We start from the raw sequence: 21203 nt of genomic DNA on the forward strand, positions 1-21203 counted from the left end.
CCATCTTGATTGTGCCTTAATTCTGCATTCCAGTTCATCCTATAGATACTCTGTTGGGATTTAATCAGATTCTCTGCTGGATACTGCAGTGTTCCAATGTTGTTCTCTTCAAATTACATGATTATTGTAATTGCTTTGTGACGTGGAAACCCCCGTATGTCAATCAGACTAGAAAAGCAAGTAATAAGACTCATCACTCCACAGGGCTAATTTCCATTGTTCCATATTTAAGTTCTGTACACCTTACCTATGTCATTTGTTGATATTTATTCATTATTGTTAACAATGGTTTGTGGACTGCATATTATCTGTGAAAATTCATACTGTGTGACTCTCTAAATATTGTAGTAAGACTTGTTGGAGTTCCTGTGGCTGCTTGCATCTCTCTACAGAGATTCTAGGATCTGATTCTGAGATGAGGTGACCAGTCTTCTGAGGGATCACTGTTTTTCGGTTAGTATATTAGGCCTACCTCTTTATCTTGGATTCATTGTCACCTACATACCTCCAATTCTTCAGCATCTATAGATTTTTCCCCAAATGACATTTGACCATTATAGAATCTTCATTTTTTGTAATGTCGGCAGCACTGAGATTGGAGAAATGTAAATTGTGAGTAATAAAAAATAACTAACATTTAGTTTATAGGTCGTAATAATTATTTAATAAAACCTACTAGTTTTGCCACTTAAGCTAGTAGCTTCGTCTGGGTTAGGATGAACACACAAATATACAAGCGTTAAATATGAATCATTACATAAATAAAACACTGAATGTGTAGGAACAGTTACACAAAAATACAAGTAAAACAGAAGCGTGGAAGCTGGCACATGGTCAGTCATTGTGCAGCAGGTGTGCCTGATAGTTTGCAGAAAAATTAAAGTCCGATGTGTTTGAAGATCTGATAAGTGACTTAAGGTACAATATGAGAGATATGCCCTGATATATTCAATAAGTTAATAATAATGTGCTCAGTAGTGATTCATTATTAAGTTCTCAATAAGTGAGAAAAATATCATTAAAATGCCATCAGTTGCTTATATCAGATGAAACATGGGGGTTAAAAGGTTTTAATATATGTTCTTTCTTGAGAATGGTTATCAGTTTTAATATCATTTTTGTTCTAGGTGTTTAATTAGAACTTTTCAGCATGACCCCCCTTTTTTTTTGTAATTAAATTAAACATTTTGCTGATAATAATGACAATCAGTTCACAATAACTGACATTACACGTTTAATAACTATGGGTATTCACACTGAATATGAATGCTGGAGCATCCATTTGGTACATTTTAGAATTGTGATTTTTTAATAGATTTATAAAGCAATAAATAAAAGTAAGTTATTTCACATAGCATATCACATAAAAAAAAGTGGATGGAAAATCAGTTTACTTCATAGAATAACTTTGATTATTATTATTATTTTTTTTCCCCAAGGGAAGATTAGTGAATTAGCAGAATGGGTTCTTGCTGTTATAATGAAAAGAATAAAACCAAATGAATAAATGAAAATAAATTTATTATAATTCAACAAATGTTACTCTATTTGTTGGCTGATTGGCCAAATTGTATGCATACCTGCTCTCCAACCAACAGGTCATGGGTTCAAATCCTGCCATGGGCATGGATGTTTGTGATTGTCATTAGGTGGCAAATGAATTTCATCGCTCAATGTGAGACTAACACCCCACTTATTGGAGACCTGAAGTGGCTTGAAAAAGTTCCACTTTTGGTCTCTAGAGCAGGGTTTTCCTGACTATCTAAAAATAAATTTAAAAAATTACAAAAAAAAATTAAGCATAGCTTGTCATGAGCACGATCAACTGACTCTTCCGAAGCAGTGCAATGTATCTTAACTTTTAATTGTCAATGATCTCTGTTGCTTTATGACAAATGACTACAACATACTGGCAGGTGTTATGTATGCAGTTATAGAAAATTACTAAAAATATTGAAAATAATAAAATACTTTTCTCATTATAAGTGAAAAATTCCTATATTTTTCTATTCCTATACGAAAACAGTTATAAAATCTGACTACTTGTCATTATTTACGAACACTCACTATATCAGATTTTTACTTGAATAATAATCAGTCCATTGAAAAACACTGTTTTTTGATTCTAACTTTTTTTTTTCCAGTTTTATGCATATATCTTTGTATGAAAAAAATCAATTATTAAATGCTTTTTTTTTTTATAGTGATAGAGCATCTACCTCAAGAATTAAGAGACAGGTTTACAGAAATGAGAGAAATGGATCTGCAAGTTCAAAGTAAGGATTTATTTTGCTTGTATTATTTTATGACATCTAAGAATTATAAGTTGTTATGGTTATTCATACCGTTATATATTATATTATATTCCCCCCCCCCCCCCCTACACACAGATTCCCCTGACCTATGACACAGCAGTATGTGTGCGTGTGTGTGTGTGTGGGGGGGGGGGGGGGGGGCTGTTGTTAGAAATGAATTTGTTGCATTTCTTAAAGGCTTTAAGAATTAAGTCCAGAGAATACGGTGGATGTGGAACCAATTTGAACCTCAATTTGTGCAATTTTGTCATTGCGATGGCCAATGTGTTGGATGGTGCATTGTCTTGATGAAATAGCACTTTTTTGTGTGCCAATCTTGGCCATTTTTTCTTCAGTTCTTTTAAACGGTCCAACAATGATGCATGATAGATTCCTGTTATTGTTTTACCCTTTTCCAAATAGTCTATCATGATAATTCCTTGGGAATCCCAGAAAACAGTGGCAATCACCTTCCCAGCTGACAAAACGGTCTTCGCTTTTTTTCGGTGCTCTTTCAGCGGGTATTGTCCACTGTTTTCACTGCTTCTTAGACTCTGGTGTGGTAATGGTGGATCCAAATTTCATCGACAGTCATGAATCACCACAAACAAATCCTGGGGGGGCTGTTGTTAGAAATGAATTTGTTGCATTTCTTAAAGGCTTTAAGAATTAAGTCCAGAGAATACGGTGGATGTGGAACCAATTTGAACCTCAATTTGTGCAATTTTGTCATTGCGATGGCCAATGTGTTGGATGGTGCATTGTCTTGATGAAATAGCACTTTTTTGTGTGCCAATCTTGGCCATTTTTTCTTCAGTTCTTTTAAACGGTCCAACAATGATGCATGATAGATTCCTGTTATTGTTTTACCCTTTTCCAAATAGTCTATCATGATAATTCCTTGGGAATCCCAGAAAACAGTGGCAATCACCTTCCCAGCTGACAAAACGGTCTTCGCTTTTTTTCGGTGCTCTTTCAGCGGGTATTGTCCACTGTTTTCACTGCTTCTTAGACTCTGGTGTGGTAATGGTGGATCCAAATTTCATCGACAGTCATGAATCACCACAAACAAATCCTGCGAATTGTGGTTAAACATCACCAAACACTTCGTCGAAATGTTTTTTCGCATGCGTTTTTGATCGACAGTCAACAATTGCGACACCCATCTCGCACACTTTTTCGTGTGCAATTTTTTGTGCAGGATATTATACACCCATTCAGTTGAGATGCCTGCAATCTCAGAAATCTCATGCACTTTCACTCAGTGGTCTTCCATAACGATACCATGGATTTTGTCAATCATTTCCTTCGCAGTGACCTCAGTCGGGCATCTGAAGCACACTTCCATCTTCGATGGACTTACGACCACATTTAAACTCATTTATCCAAAAGTAAATAGTCTTTAATGCAGTGCAGAGCTCCCATGAACTGCATCAAATATGGCTTTGATCTGCCAGCCATCCACTTCTTCAAATAAAAGTGTTTTATCACTGCACGAAACTCGTTTTTCTCCATTTTTATGAAAAATGTGAACATGGTCATTTTGAATGTTTGCCAAATGAGAACTACGCATCACATGTGGCTAAAATTTTGCCAGGGGTCAGAAAAAAGATGATATGTGCCGACACTGGTATGAATGAACGAATTGTGTCACCGTCTATTGGAAATGTATCAAACTATTATAATTACGGCTATTTTGCCTGCTTCAGTTTAGGAGTGCCCCTACCGAAAAATACAAATTGACCCCACCCCCGACCTCATAAAACAAATCAACAGTACCCTGCACATCCTAAAAAATGAAAATAAAATAGACAAAACCACACTGAAAAACACAACCCCGCACCACACGCACCCCTTGTATGTTCGGACAAATAAAAACCTACAAAGATGGGTACCCGATGAGACCAATAGTCTCCTACAAAAATACCACCACAGTCCCTTTATCAAAATTCATAGCGAAACTTCTCAAACCACTAACCCTATCCCAAGAAGACATCCTCACTTCATTGGATGCGGCCTCTCTATACACTAACGTGGACGTCCCCAGAACTTTAGACATCGTACACACCCTACACTCTCGTACTAAACTAACGCCTGTTGACATCATTAACTTAATAAAACTAATAATCTCGGCAAACTTCTTCAAGTTCAACAACAACATGTACATTCAAATCTTCGGACTCCCCATGGGCCAAAACATCAGTGGACAAGTAGCAGAATTATTCCTAGCACATATAGAATCACTCCTACTCCACCCTTCCCTTCCCCCTGGCATCACCTTTTATGGCAGATATGTGCCTGAACTGAAGCAGGCAAAATAGCCGTAATTATAATAGTTTATTAAGAGGAGTAACATGGGAGTTTTTCCAGAAATAATATACATAATGTATCAAACTTTTTAAACAACCATTGTATTTTTCTTCTTTAGAGTAATGAGCTTTCATGACCGTAAGTTCGTTTATTTTATTTATTTTATTTTACAAAATTAGAGGATAGATACATTCAAAACTTTAAGGAAATCTATTACTATCTTCTGAAATTTCAATTTACATGCTATTCATCAGTTGGGGGGTAGTTAACTTTGTGTATTTAGGCTTAAGTTGAAATACACAACACAGCTGGTTAGTGATTTATTCATCCTGGTTCAGGATACTAGAATATATAAGGGATGGAAATATAAAGATATCACCATTTACTTGAGTAAGATTATTTTAAAAAAAAAAATGTTAGATTGACAAGAAAAATATATAAGAAAGCTTTAAAAAGAATCAAGTAGAACAACTAGCTTTCAGAAGTTAACTGTAGACTCAAATATACAAATATTATTAGAGAAAAATGAAAGACTTCAAAAGGAACTAAAAAAACTATGGAGTCTTATCTTACACTTCATTGTTGGTATTATTCAGCTATCTGATCTCTAACCCATTTAAACAATCTATTGTCCATTCCTATCTTTCCTACCTTGTACACTAACCTGTCATGTGATAATCTGTCAAATGTCTTTTGAAAATCCAAGAATATTACAATATATGAATCTCCTTTATCCAACCCATTTGTCATCATCATCAAATTCCTACCATATACCCTCAAGGGGTGTACAGGATATGATAGTACTACATGAAAAAAATTACATCATTACTACCTTCCTATCTACAATTTTCCTCCAAATCAGTCTGTTACTTGTCAAGACTCCAACATTATCAGATCTTATATTTCTATCATCTAAGGCACTTTGTACTGTATCAATCCACCTATATCTTGGTCTTCCTCTGGGTCGTTTTGCTGACAACCTGGCAGAGAACACTTGTTTTACTAATCTTTCTTCGCCCATTCTGTTTAAGTGACCATACCACCTGAGATTAGCTCTGCTAACGCATTCCTGGATGGTGAAAATGTCAAGTTATTTCCTAATATCTTCGTTTTTAATATGATATTGCCATTGATACCATCTGTTCACGCCTATAATCTTTCTCAGGATTCTCATATCTGCGGTCTCTAGTCTTTGGTCAAGTTTTTTACTTCTGACCCAGCTCTCAGATTCATAAATTAAAACTGGTTTGAACACTGTCTTGTATACAGCTAATTTAGTATTCCGACTAATTTCTCTCTTATTCTATATGAATTTATTCAATTGACTTCCCACCATACCAGCTTTGCTGATTCTGTTGTCTATTTCCATGTTTAATTTACCATCTTCACTAAAAATCGTGCCTAAGTAGCTGAAATGTTTTACTTGTTCCACAGGTTCTCCATTCACAACACAGTTGACATTTTCCATGATTCTGCCTATTTTCATTGTCTTTGTTTTTTTATTGCTGACCTTCATACCATATCTATTACAACAGTTCTTCAATTTAGTCAGAGAATCTTGCAGACTTGTAGCGGATTTATTTAGAAGTATAACATCATCCGCATAAAGCAAAGCGCTGACATTAACATCTCCAATTTTGATATCATGTTTAATACCACTTTCCTTCATAATGTGATCCATATAGATAATGAATAACAGAGGGGATAATGTATCCTTGTCTCATACCAGATTTAACATTAAACCATCTTCCTGTACTTCCTTCAATTCTAACTGCTGACTTACAACTCAAATAAAGACTAAGTATTGCTTGATATAATGCCCCATTGATACCATATACTGTAGCGTATTGAATAGCTTCTCTCTTGGCACCTTGTCATATGCCTTTTCCAAATCGACAAAACTTAAATACAGATCTTTGATATATTCCCATGATTTCTCGACTATTTGTCGTAAAGTGAAGATCTGATCCTGACAGCATCTATTTTGCCTGAATCCAGCTTGTTCACCAAGCTTTTCTTCCACAATTCTTCTCAACCGTTTCTCAAGTATACTTGCATAGATCTTGCCAGGAACACTTAGTAGATAAATACCTCTGTAATTCTCACATTCGGTTTTATTTCCCTTTTTATATATGGGTACTATTAGAGCTCTACTCTAATCATTGGGAATTCGTCCCTCTGTCCAGGCTTTCTGAACTATGCAGTGCAGCCAATGTAAGACTCTGATACCACATTACTTCAGCATTTCTGGTCGAATATCATCTACTCCTGCTGCCTTTCCACATTTCAAGCCTTTGATGGCTTTTTCTACTTCAAGTATGGATATGTATTCCTAACTGCATGTGTGGTCAGTTTTTTTTACCACAGTGCTGTCATCACTGCTTGTTTCATTTAGCAGTTTTTCAAAGTAATTACTCCATACTTCAAGGATATACAGGACTTTCTCAGGACTGTACAAGGATAGTTATGAGAATCAGCTGAGGGAATGTGGACTGCAGAGTTTGGCGGATAGAAGAAGGAGAGGTGATATGATTGAGACTTTTAAACTGTTGAGTGGTGGTTACAGGGTTGACACTGGGGAGTTCTTTCACTTGGTTAAACAGCGGGAAGGAGTGATGACAAGAGGCCATCCCTGGAAGTTACGAAAGGAAACTGTGAGCAAGAGGATGAGGAGTGGTTTCTTTGCATGGAGGGTGGTTGAGCCGTGGAATGCATTGCCTGATAGAGTGGTGAGGGTGAGAACAGTCAATGAGTTTAAGGAGTGGTATGATAGACTTTGTGTTTCTTAGGGGGAACCTCCCCTCGATGAGTCTTGACAGACTTTATGTTCTTCCGAAGGACCTCCCACGATGAGTCTTTTGACTCCATGGAGGCCTGAATAATAATAATAATAATATCTTTTTCTCCTGTTTTCATGTCACCTTTATCATCTCTAATTCCTTTTACAGCCCTCTTTCCTCCATTCATTAGCATCTTCAACAACCTCCAGAATATTTTGCCACCTTCTTGATATTTATTTTCTATATTCTTGCCAAAGTCCTCCCATGACTTTTGTTTAGCTAGTTTTACACAGTGTTTAGCATTCTTGCATTTGTCTCTGTATTCTCTGTATTGATATGCTTTCTTCTTTTCCTTCACTGCCTCTTTAACTTCCTGTGTCCACCATGGAGTTCTAATTTTTCTATCCCTGCAGACAACTTCACCACATGCCTCTCTAGCTGAATCAATCAGGGCTTTCTTCAAGGCATGCCACTGAATCTCCAAAGTTTAATTCCTGTTCTCAAACTACTCTTTCATTTTTTCTTCAATAATCTTTGTGTATTTTAGTCTACAGTTCACATCTGAGAGCTGCTCAACTTTTATTCGCTTTAAAACTTTCTTACATGTTATTCTTTTCAATGTTAAATTCAATTTTATCCTGCTCAAGACTAAATAGTGATCACTTCCAATTTCAAATCCTCTGTACACTCTGGTGTCCTGCACAAGGGAGAAAACATATCAACAATAACATAGTCAATGAGACTTTTCTTATTCCTTGCCTCTTCTCTCCATGTGAATTTGTGCACATTTTTATGTTGGAACATGGTGTTAGTAATAACCAGTCAATGTCCTGAGCAGAAATCCAACAGATATTTGCCATTATTATTAGTTTTGCTCTTTTCTCCAAATTTTCCCAAAATATTTTTGTATGTCTCACACTCATTTTCTACTCTGCTATTTAAATCCCCCAACAAGGACCAACTTTTCCTTTTTCATTGTGTCAGTTGCTTTTTCTAAAGCCTCAAAAAATTCCTCCACTTCTACCTTAGTAGAACCTTCTGTGGGACCATAGGCACAAATAAGTCTCATTGTCCAGTTCCTCATTCTCATATTTGCCCAAATCACTCTACTTGAGACTGACTGTCATTCAAGAAGATTAGCCTCGTATTTTGTGTTAAATACTAATGCTACTCCTTCTTTTCCTTGATTGTCATTTCCTGAATATAACATTTTGTATTTATTGCTCAGAAAGATCTCGCCAGTTTTTGTCTTTTTTGTTTCAGTCACCCCTATTATGTCGATCTGGTACTTATCTAATTCCTCAGCTAGTTCTATTTCTTTGCCATTCAGGCTTCTTATGTTGATAGTACCAATCTTTAACTCAGGTGATATTGAGTTGGGGTTTGTTTTCAGATTTGTTCCAGTAGCTTACTTTTCGCTGTTCGCCGTGGTTCCCTGGTGAAAACAACAGGAGCCTTGTTTAATCGGGTGACGCCCCAGCCGGCATGAAATTTTGTTCATGTTGTACCATCATTTTGTATTTTGGTGTAAGCCAATAGGAATACAATTTGGTCAGCTAAATACCAAATTGCCAGCCCATCCTCGTTCGTTCAGTATCCAGGTAGATACCCAACAGGGTGCACCACGAGAATTTGAGGATTGGACATTAGGTCAGAAGCCCTGGTCGGTTCTCTGCATTCCTTTAAAGGCTATGTGGAGGTCTCCTCTCAGTTATACAGCTTTGACCCTTAAGCACCCCAATTTATCCCCTTATACAATGAATGCTGGAATTAAAAGAAAAAATGAATATGGAAAAAAATAACTTTAGTGAATGCAGATAGTACCCTTCTAAGAACCAGATGAGATTGTTCAAATAATGAGTGTGTTCACTTCATTAAGATCTATAAACCACTGTATGTAATATAGTGCACAATGCTATCTCTGCTGGATGAAGAGATAGTGATGCATGAGAATGAGGCTCAATAGCGTTGCACAACCTGGGTATCAATTCAGCAATGGGGCAAGATGGAATATAACCGTGTATGCTAAAGGAATGTTCAGCTAGAATGGCTTGGCCCTTGACATGTATGTATAACTCGAGTCTCATTTCAGAAAAAAATGGAAATAATATTTGATAGACCTATTGTACAAGGGTGGCAATGTATCTAAGTACTGAATTGTTTCTGAAGAGGTAGTGAAGAGCTTAGAGAAGTTAGAACTTGCATACAGAAATTGATTGACAGACAAGGTATACTTTCCAAAGAACAGCAAAGGTTTACTGAAGGGAGGTCACATTTTAGCAATTTTGTCATGTATTTTATAATAATGTCGCAGATAAGTTGGATAAAGAAATTGCAATGTGTCATAATGTTTTTAGTTCTTAAACGTCTTCTGTTTAATTTATTTTATTATCATTATTAACAGAGACCTCCAGAGGATCAAGGACTCACCCACACCATTATGCCTTCTCTTAAACTCATTCACATTACATACACTCACCACTTCAACAGGGCAAACTGTTCCGCTCACTCACTGCTTTCTGAGAGGAAAAATCTAGCACTTATCCCTTTCTTAACTGCACACAAACCTAATTTCCATGGATGCACATGTCCTCTCCTCACATTTATAACACATGAAAGGCTGTTGAGTAAACTATTGACTTGGATAAGTTTCAGAAAGTGGTACATGATGGGTGCAAATCTACCAGATGTAAGGCATCCAATGGTGTTTCCGAGGGACCAGTCCTTTGACCATCATTGTTCAATTTACATATTGATGATATTGGGAAGGACCTAGCAGAAGATGTTGAACTGTTTGCTAATGATGCAATGATAGGTAGAGCAGTCAAGGATGCTGCTGATATATATATATATATATATATATATATATATATATATATATATCACTTACAGAATTATTTGAATAAATTGGAACAGTGGGAAAATGATAATGGCTGTCATTTCAATGTTAGTAAGTGTAGCGTTATGCACATTGGTGTGAGATATTTTCATTGGTATATTATATTGATGGGATTACGTTACAAGAAGTTGAGGAGGCCAGGGATCTTAGAGTTATGGTGGGCAGGAAACTGCAGTTCAAGGTCACATTGCAGACATTGAAAAATATTACTCAGAGGATAATTGCGATGTTTAAAACAAATATTGACACACAAGGATAAGGAAGTCATTTTGACTCTTCATAAGGCATTGATACAACCATACCTGGACTACTGTGCAAGATTTGGTTTCCTGGGTTAGAGAGGATAAAGAATCTGTGGAAAGGGTGCAAATAAGAGTAACAAAGCTGATATTGGGATTATGGAATATAGATTATGAGGACAGATTGAGAGTATATATATGGACTGCAGACACAAAGATGGGTGATATGATGGAGGTCTATAAACTTCCGAAAGGGTATTATAGGATATTGACTGATGAAATTTTTCATTACGTAAAAAGTGAGGAGAGAACAAGAGGGCATCATTGGAAGTTAGATTTGCATGCAGTTAAAAAAAAGGGGGGGGAGCTAGATTTTTCCTCTCACAGAGCAGTGAGTGGAACAGTTTGCTTATTGAGGTAGTGAGTGTATGTAGTGTGAATGAGTTCAAGAGAAGGTATGACAGTTGGTGTGGGTGATGTATGACCTCCCTTTATATGTACTTGACTCTCTGAAGAGATCTGTTAATAATAAGTTAAACAGCAGAAGTTTAAGAACTGAACATTATGGCACACCACTTATCTTTTTTTGAGGTGCTATCCACATCTTACACTTCTTTTTGATATTATTCAGAGGACTGATGTCCAACCCATTAAAACCAATCTGTTCATTCCCATCTTCCCCAGCTTGCACATTAGCCTGTCATGTGATAATTCACAGGCCTGCAATGGAAAAGTTGTATGAGAAGTAATAATTGATTCTTATAGATTTTAAGGCCGAGTTCAGAAAAAATAGTAAAAAAATTCCATCACCCACCAATTTTACCCAATTTCTAATTTTATCATTTTTATTAGTAGTATTTGGCTTTAAATTCAGTGCGTTGGTATTTATTTTCATAAAGAAATTTCATAAATAAAGAAATTTCCACGAAACTTCTCATTCTTAAGATAGGAGAGGGAGGGAGGAATGCAGATAAGAGTGCATTTGGCTACTTTGAATCTGATTTGCTGAGACAGATGACTTTCCTGTTGTCACAGGCACTTACATTTTCTTGTGTGATTCTTTAGTTGAACTTTAGTCGTTAACTACTAAGGTTATCATATTTCTGAAAGTTGGCATATTTTCTAAGTCAGTGTGAAGATTTAATTTAATGTGTTTGTGGTTTCTTTAAATGTTTTTATGTAGTGTTGTTTAATAGTGTTGATGTCATTCATTAAAATTCGTTTAACTGTGTTTTAAGTGGTGTTTGTAATGACTTCAAGAGGTTGCAAAAATTCACCTAACATTTTCTGCTACATATGCAGGGAGTTAGTGGTAAAAAAACAATGAAGAAACATTACAAAAAAATGTACTATGTGTATTTTGGGATGAAACTTGGTGACGTAGATAAGCCACGGACGCTGTTTGAAGAAAAAATGGTAACTGTTGAAAAAGAAGCACAGAAAGCTTTGAAAGAGGTGGTGACCAAATTTTGAGGAAATCACACAGACCCCTAACTATAAAATGATTGTGGAAGACATGCTACAGAAATTCAAGGATTTGGGATACTCCATGAGCTTAAAAGTGCACTTTCTTAACTCTCATTTAGACTACTTTCCTGAGAATTTGGGAACTGTCAGCGAAGAGCAAGGAAAGCAATTCCACAAGACATCAAGGAGATGGAAAGAAGGTATCAGTGCAGGTGGAATGTCAATATGATGGCAGACTATTGCTGGATGTTGCACAGAGACGACCCAGGAAAAGAATTTCACTGAAAAAATTCAAAAAGAAGCTTTGAAGGAAAAAGAAAAAGACACCACAACAAAGTATAAAGTGTGTACTAAAGATTAATCTTTAATTACTTTAATTAAAAAAATGTTTTACCAATACTTTGATTCCAAAAATGTTTATGGAAAATTTTAAATACTGTTATTTTAATTAATATAATGCGTTTTGAAGCTATTTTATTATAATATTGAGATCCATTTTGTGAAAAATCCTTACATGATAGAGAAAAATGGAAGAGGTATTTGAAATCAGCAGTCAAAAATAAATCAGAAATAGTTAATTTCCAGACAACTTTTCATGACTTGAATTTTGCAGGCCTGTGTAATCTGTCAAATGTCTTTACAGAGCCCAAGAATGAATCTCCCTTATCCAACACATTCGCCACCTTGTTATAAAATGAAGGTAATTGATAAAAACAAGATCTATACTTCACAAACCCATTTTGACCATCATAGAGGATCCTTTAACCTGACAGCCAAAGTCCTGTGTTCTATTTCTAACTTTCTGGTGTGTATTTGGATAACTTTGTAGATACTATTCTGCCTTCTTTCCACTTCTTAGGAATACTTCCATCTACAAGCCTCTCATTTAACAGTTAGATCAAGGGCAGAGCTGTTTTGCATATCCTTCAAAAATACATGGTAATATATCTTCTATTCTGCACAATTTTATTAACTTCTAACTCAATAAATACTTGATTCACCTGATTCTGTTATTCCCCCCCCCCCCTTCTAGGTGTTCCACAGTATCATTAACAAAGTTGCCATGCTAATATACTACTATTACTTGCCCCAGTGTCACAATTTCATAATTATTCTTCTTCGTGCCTGTGACACAGTAGATGAACTGTCTTGAATTTTCTTTGGCCTGATTGGCCATTCTGTTCTTATACTGCACTCTATTTCTATGCCAAGATTCACCTGTCTAGTGTCCATTTTATATTCTTCGTGCATCTGATTACTACTGACTGTTTTGTGCTTTTTCTTTTTGGACATTGCATGCCTTATTTTGCTGTTCATCCATTTCACTCTTAATCTATTTGTTCACATAACTAGTATATACAGTTGCACATTGCTTATGTCAGAAGATGTATTCTCATCATAGAATGCATCTCTTCATAGCTCATCACCAGCTCTGTAAGTTCACATATATCTCTCCTTGAGTAAACTTCACCCTATTTGACCATCTCCTAAACCAGTACTTCATAATATCTCTTACTGTTCTTTTATGTATTTTAATATGCTCTTCTCTATAAATTACTTTATATGCTTTTAATATTTCCTTATTTTATTATGTATTGGTTAATTATTATATAAATAATAATAAGCAATATATCTGATATATTTTTAATGGTTTAGATGCTATGGATAGTTTAGATGAGAGAGTGAAACAATTTTTCACAAATGCAAAGAAGCAGAAAACTGAACAGAGAGATACAGATTATGAAAAACTACGCCAGGTACTGTTCACATCTTTTTTTTTTTTTATTTTATATTGTATGCATTCAGTAGTCACCTAAAATGAAATAAATAGTTGATATCTCGGAAAATCTTTTATATTCCTGAATGACTGTTATATCTAATATTCCTATTTCCATCCTTATTTTCTTCATGAATAAGCAAAAAAAAAAGTTTGTACTTTACATCCCTTCACATCAAGTTGCACTTTTTTTTTTTTTTATCCCATAATGGATAGCATTATATATGTCAGAAAAGACATCTGGCATGATTTCAGACATTGTGTACGATGCACGCATTATGGTGAGCATTGCTACTTTACCCATATCAGTTTCAACCTTTATTGATACCTTTGCTCAAAGGATTCTGCATACCTACACCAAGAGGCCTCAGTAACTAGTAACGATCATTTTGATTGTCATTTATCTATATTTCAGGCTAAATTCTCAGAATCCTGTGAACCGGAAAATTGCTAAAATACTTTTATATAAACATAAAATTAATAAAAAACCATGAAACTAGATTAAAGAAAGAAAGCCAGTTCTAGTTATATTTCTTGCAATTTAAAAAGGAAAGAAAGTGGACATTACTATTTAGATTAGTCCTCTAGAAGGCTCGTTTCTCAATTCCAAAGAAATATTGTAGAGACAAAAAAGGGACCTTGTTGCAATTCTGTGTACACCTGTCTTTATCATTTGGAAATTCTCCTATGAACTTTCCATAAATAGTATTTTACCTCATTAATTACAAAGATTTATAGTGTCTACCTAGCACTCATGGTCTGCACTACCTGAAGCCATGACTGTTAGGCAGAAATAAAAGAAGTGCATAGCTATTTCTACAGTTGCACATGTTGCAATATTGTTTTTTTTTTTATCCTGTTTACAATAACTTGTGGCCCTCTAAGGTAGGTCACAATACAATAGACATCTAGCTTTACAAAAAGTCAATTTTTATTTCTACTTCTGGAAATCCGCAATGAAAGAAATCAAAAAAAGATCCAGTAAATCTTTTGAGAATCAGAAATTTTGAAAATGAAAACTCCGTTGTTGACCAGCTATCTAACTTAAAATTTAGATTCTCAAAATTGGTAAAGCAGAAACTATTTTGAAATGAAGGAAGAAAGATAAATCATTATCTACATCTTGGTCTTCATCAATGTTGGTGACTTACTTATATTAAGTGAAGGAATAATGATGGAATAATTTTGAATGAAAAGTTTTTAGAGCTGATTTTTGACCTCCCGATGGCTTTAGTGCCATTCACCAAATCTGGAGTTAATTCCAACTTTTTTCTTATAAAGGAAATTGTAGTTTTGTCACCAGAAGTTATGCCCAAAATCATTAGCAAATTCCTTAATGGAGATAAATTAAATGGTAGATAGTTTGAATTAAATGTACCATAGATTCTTAGCTTAGTCTTCTCAGGATTGGCACTGAGGCCATTAATAATACTAGCTGGCTATAGCAAAAGAAAGTATAAAAGTGTAATGGACAGATACATTTCTAATAAATATACAACTTTCAACCTTCTGCAAGAACCAAGTAAAAAAAGTGAAGGACTTAGTAGACATTCTTGTCTGATATCTTTACAGATTGTGATCAATATAAGATCAGTTAACTGGTGGTATGTTGTTGCTTGAGCACTTATGGCCATAATAACTTGGCACAGTTTAGTTCCATCCCTGCAAGATTGCAACATGAGATATATTTTTGTTATCTGATGTCAAAGGTTTTGTTCAAATTCTGTAGGTAATAGCGCATGGCCATTGTCATTCTTGTACTAGATGTAATAAACCTCATATAAGAAATAGATTGAAATTGAAATTATAAAGTAATCAGGTTCATGTTTTTTCTAGAATACTATAAATTTGATTACCTTAAATAATGTGTCATATGATATTTTATACTATTATTGATAATTTTCATACAAATCTTGTAATCTGCATTGAGGTATGGACCAACCATAAAAGTACATGTGGGGAGTGGGGAGGGGTTGAGCAAAACGAATCTTTAGTTTGATGATAGCATCTCGATCCGCACTGATATCGTCATTAAGTAATGAATTTAGTTTATTGAATTGGCTATTTACTGGGATTCAAAACAACTAAAGATCTGTTTGTTTTGAAACCCAGTTTATGGTCTTTTGAAGATCTACAAAGAATGCATTCCCTTCCCTTTTGTCCTATTATAGATTGCATCAGTTCCACTGGTGTATTAAATGCTTACTAAATAGTTAAATTTTTATCTAGACTTTTAAGCTCCCAAATTGGTAATCCCCACTCATTCATAAAAAAACTCTACAGATTTTCTAGGCTAAAGTAAATAACTTATCTCTTAACCCTTTGACATTATGGTAATTTTAACATAGAATCCTTGTTTACTAGCATTATGGTGCTGCAAGCCTTCCTGAATATAGTCAAATTATTTAACTTTGTCATCTACTACAGCTACATTATTTGCCAAAATAAACTATAAACAGATTGCAGGTACTTCAACAGGAACCCTACTTTCTCTGCACTGGCAAACTTTTATCCTGAACATTTAGAGGAAATCTTTTTCTCCTCCATATAGTCCCAACTATCATTTTGGCTACATTGCATGGATGGTGTCTTCATCATTTGGCCCTATTATGAAGATATCTGTTGTATTTCTGTTCAGGACATGGACTAGTTATTACTTACACTATGTTCCAACATAAAAATGTACACAAATTCATGGAGAGAAGATGCAAGAAATAAGAAAAGTCTCATTAACTTTGTTACTGCTGATAGTGATGTTTTCCCACTGGTTCAGAACACAAGCGCATATAGAGGATTTGAAATTGAAAGTGATCATCATTTAGTTTTGAGCAAGATAAAATTGAATTTCATATTGAAAAGAAGAGTGTGTGTAAGAAAGTTTTAAAAATAATCAAAGCTGAGGCAGTTTTTGGAGGTGAACTATAGACTAAAATATACAAACATTATTCCAGAAAAAAGGAAAGATTTTAAATCAGGAACCAAACCTTAGATATTCAAAGGCAAACCATGATGAAAACATTGATTGCTTCATTCTAGGTATGTAAGCTGATATACTTTGAAAAATTGAAAATGGAAGCGTAAACTTGCTTGAAATCAATTTATTAGCTGTAAAATTTTTGCCAAGTATCATAGGTATCTTCAGTACATTACCAACAATGAAACACAAAATTACAATTAAAAAGTGCCACTGCAGCGTCAGTAGGACAACAGCCAGTCAGTAAATTCCTAATTATTAAAAATAAATAAATACAATAAAACTACAGTAAGATAATGTAAGGAATTAGCATAAAAATTATATAATAATATAGAAAATTATATTATATAAAGGGTATAATCAAAGGCCATCAGATCTATTTGGTGTGAAAAGGCCTCACAATGTTTAGTCAAGATGGTATGTTCAGTTAGGCCAGACTGTTTAAGTTCAAGGTACTGAATATAAAATTTATGTTCTCCTTGATGGATGGCTGCAGATCCGCCAGACTGTCCAAAGTAAGGCAAACCTTAGGAGCAGGAGATCTAGTAGACACCTGTAAGGCTGAGTACAGAAAGCTTGTCTTTTTGTGAAGAAAGTAAGGTAGAAATCTTCCTGACAAGATGAAAGAATATTGCAATGTTAAGAGGTTTTAGAACTTTAGGTACATTCAGAAATTCCTTTCATATATGGGAGTGGAATTCAAGTAATATCTTCAGGAGATTTAGAGATTGGCGACCTAAAGGTATTAAAGGTTTTCATGATAAATATGCATTAAAGCTATTTTTTGTAATAAGGTCTTAACAGTCCCGATGTTTTGGCAAGAATGATGATGAGAAGTAGAATGAATATAATGATCAATATGTGTTTCTTTTTGAAAAAACTGAAAATTGTAAACTATCATCTTGTTGATGAAGAATTAAAATATCTATTAAAAACTCTAGTTGATTGATTTTCTCCTCTTCTAAGGTAAACTGAATTCTTGGTTGAAACTTATATATTTTTGAAACAAACAGTTTCAAGTGGAGGAATTTTTTGATGCTTTAGAGAAATCATCTGACACAATGAAAAAGGAAAAGTTGGTCCTTGTTAGGGATCTAAATAGCAGAGTAGGAAATGATTGTCAGACATACAAAAATATATTGGGAAAATTTGGAGAAAAGAGCAAAACTAATAATAATGGCAAATATCTGTTGGATTTCTGCCCAGGACATGGACTGGTTATTACTAACACCATGTTCCAACATAAAAATGTGCACAAATTCACATGGAGAGAAGAGGCAAGAAATAAGAAAAGTCTCATTGACTATGTTATTGTTGATAGTGAGGTTTTCTCCCTGGTGCAGGACACCAGAGTGTACACAGGATTTGAAATTGGAAGTGATCTCTATTTAGTCTTGAGCAGGATAAAATTGAATTTCACATTGAAAACAATAACATGTAAGAAAGTTTTAAAGCGAATAAAAGTTGAGCAGCTCTCAGATGTGAGCTGTAGACTAAAATATCTGCTCCACAACAGTCCCAGGATCCCATTACATGCTTACAGGAAGAGTGATTCAAAATTCCTATTAATTCCTATTGGATGCTTGTGGAAAGTGTTCCCCCATAAGTATTGTTGCAATCATTGTAGCAAAAGGAGGTCCTACATCTTATTAAGGTGGATACCATGGCTGTTTGTTTCTCACACTGTGGTGTCCATTGACTTCTTTCTAAGTCGTGTATGCCAGAATAGGAAACAAGGAAAAAAACCCATAGATTTGGTGAAGAAAAGAAAAAAAAACCAAACATAGATTTGGTGAAGATATATGTAATCAAAATCGAAAAAACTGCAAGATTTTGTTATTTATAACTTATTGCTATATTTAATTCACAAAATCCATGTTATTTTAAAGTTTAAAGATACTACCTCCAATGATTATTAAATCACTTAAGGAATTGACAACATAGATAAGAATATAAATTAAATTACACTTTAATGAATATTTCCACATATTGCATTTATTTACTTTGAAAAAGCATTTGACAAAGTTAAAAGAAACATATTAAAAGAAAGACAAATACCAAATAATATCCTAAAAGCTATCACAAGTATATATGAAAATAATCAAATACAAATAAGATTAAATCACGAGCTATCATATACGAGAGAGATAAACCAAGGGGTCCGACAGGGATGTCCCCGCTCAGCGACTCTTTTTAATATCTACTTAAATGAAATAATAATAAAATGGAATAAAAATTTACATCAAGGAATTAAGCTTTCTCCTAAAGTTAACTTAAACACTCTCCTCTTTGCTGATGACCAAATAATAATTACAAATTCTGAAGATAACTTACAGAAAGCTATTTTAAATCTAAATGAGATATCCAAAGATTATGGTATGATAATATCAACGGAAAAATCAAAAAACTATGGCCTTTAAAGGACAAGATCCAGCAAGAACTAAAATAGTAATAGATAACAAGATCTTAGAACAGGTGAATTCATTTAACTACCTAGGATGTATGATCACATATGAAAATGAAAAAGATATAAACGTAAAAATTGCAAAATATTTAAAAATAACAGGTGTAATTAACTCTATATTTAAACCAAACCTAGTTCAAAAACAAACCAGGCTAAAAGTATACAATACATTAGCCCTACCAGTCTTAATGTATGGAAGCGAAATCTGAAAAATAAAACAAAAAGACAAACAAAGATTAACAACAGCAGAAATGAAGTTTATGAGAAAAACTGCAAAGTATACCATATTTGATCACAAAAGAAACGAAGATATTATGAAAGAATTAAACCAAGAACCAGTAATAGAAAAAATTAAAAAATATAAACATAAATGGATGGAACACATTCAAAGAATGAAAACAGAAAGATTACCAAAACAAGCCTTAAAGTACAAGCCATTAGGAAAAAGAAAACCAGGACTTGCTCTTAAACGATTCAACGTTTAAGAGCACTTCCTGGAACATTTAGGCCGGAACAGGCCATGCTAGGCCTAAATCCTTGATACGCATGATGATGATGATGAATATTTCCGATATTTTGGCAATGTCACGTTGCCATCTTCAAAAGGAACTTACAAAAAAGGCATGTGTACGTAGGCACTACAACACAGTAACTGAGAATGAAGTGATGAAGCTATTGTTCTCCTAAAAGTCCTGATGGTGCCCCCTAGTGGGCTAAGTAGGTGTTCTTGGATGTTGTGCTGAAGGTCTGCTGACGTAAGCCTCTGAAATTTCGGATGGTCTCATACAACCAAATTTGTTGAGGTTTGGAGAGTTTCTTAGGGCTGAGGCTGATTTCATGAATAGTCTTTCGAATTTGTATTTGCTACGGTGTATTACTGCTTTCTTCCACCGTATTCTGTGGCGTGTATCCAGAGCATGGTCTGCAAGACCAGAGTGCTGTACTTGTGAAAATGGATGTAGTCCTTGTGTTCCAAAATTCTGATATTCGCTGTCCTGCCTGTTTGGCCAAAGTGAGACAGTTTACAGCTGCAAGGGACCTGGTATACACCAGGTAGGTCTAGGGGAAGTGGTTGCTCTTTAGTGGAGTGGATGAGGGATGCTCTGTAATAGGTCAAGTCATGTTTTTTTAAGATTTTGGTAATTTTTTCCAAGGTGCCCCGGATGTAGGGAATGGTGATGGATTTAGAGTAATCCTTGTTGTGTGTGTGTGGAGGGGGTGGGGGGTTGTGGTTTGTTGGTTTCAATATTTTTTGGATTTTTTTTTTTTGGGGGGGGTAGCCATTTGCTGAGAAAGTGTTGAGGATGTGATTTAGTTCAGTGTTTACGGCCTTGTCGTTAGAACAGATTATTAGTTTAGCCCTGTTGTATAGTGTTTTCGCCACTCCATATTGTTGTGAGGGGGTGGTGGGATTGTTGGTGAATGTACCTGCCTTAAGTACAACCACTCTGGTCTTGCAGACCATGCTCTGGATACATGCCACAGAATGCGGTGGAAGAAAGCTACAGTAATACACTGTAGCAAATACAAATTCGAAAGACTATTTTTCACTATTATTCATGGAATCAGCCTCAGCCCTAAGAAACTCTCCAAACCTCAACAAATTTGGTTGTATGAGACTGCCCAAAATTTTGGAGGCTTACATCAGCAGACCTTCAGCCCAACGGCCAAGAACACTTACTTAGCCCACTAGGGGGCACCATCAGGACTTTTAGGAGAACAATAGCTTCATCACTTCATTCTCAGTTACTGTGTTGTAGTGCCTACGTGCTCGTGCCTTTTTTGTAAGTTCTTCCTTTTGAAGATGGCAATGTGACGTTGCCAAAATATCGAAAATATTTATTAAAGTGTAATTTAATTTATATTCTTATCTACATTTCAGTTTACAATTCCTTAAGTGATTTAGTAATGCATAACCAACATATAAGCCTGTCTACGAGAATTACCTCCTATGATGAGGTTATTTAATTCACAGAAGGATGTAAAATGTTCTTCATTT

At 34.9% G+C, this 21203-nt stretch overlaps 1 protein-coding gene across 3 annotated transcripts in view; it reads left to right on the forward strand.

Moving 5' to 3' along the window:
* Ing3 (Inhibitor of growth family, member 3) overlaps nt 1–21203 on the forward strand; it is a 192757-nt gene that overhangs the window by 75249 nt on the left and 96305 nt on the right. For 2 of the 3 annotated variants that reach the window (XM_090400953.1, XM_090400952.1), the window contains exons 3-4: nt 2205–2276; nt 13646–13746. In XM_090400953.1, the coding sequence (XP_090257079.1) occupies nt 2205–2276; nt 13646–13746 (173 nt within the window). Of the gene's footprint in view, nt 1–2185; nt 2277–13645; nt 13747–21203 lie in introns of those variants that run through there. The other variant, XM_090400954.1, reaches the window with a different exon arrangement.

The sequence above is a fragment of the Typopeltis vanoorti genome, chromosome 11, assembly GCF_054136105.1.
Source record: "Typopeltis vanoorti isolate ZY-2024b chromosome 11, IOZ_Tvanoo_1.0, whole genome shotgun sequence".
Lineage (NCBI taxonomy): Eukaryota > Metazoa > Arthropoda > Arachnida > Uropygi > Thelyphonidae > Typopeltis > Typopeltis vanoorti.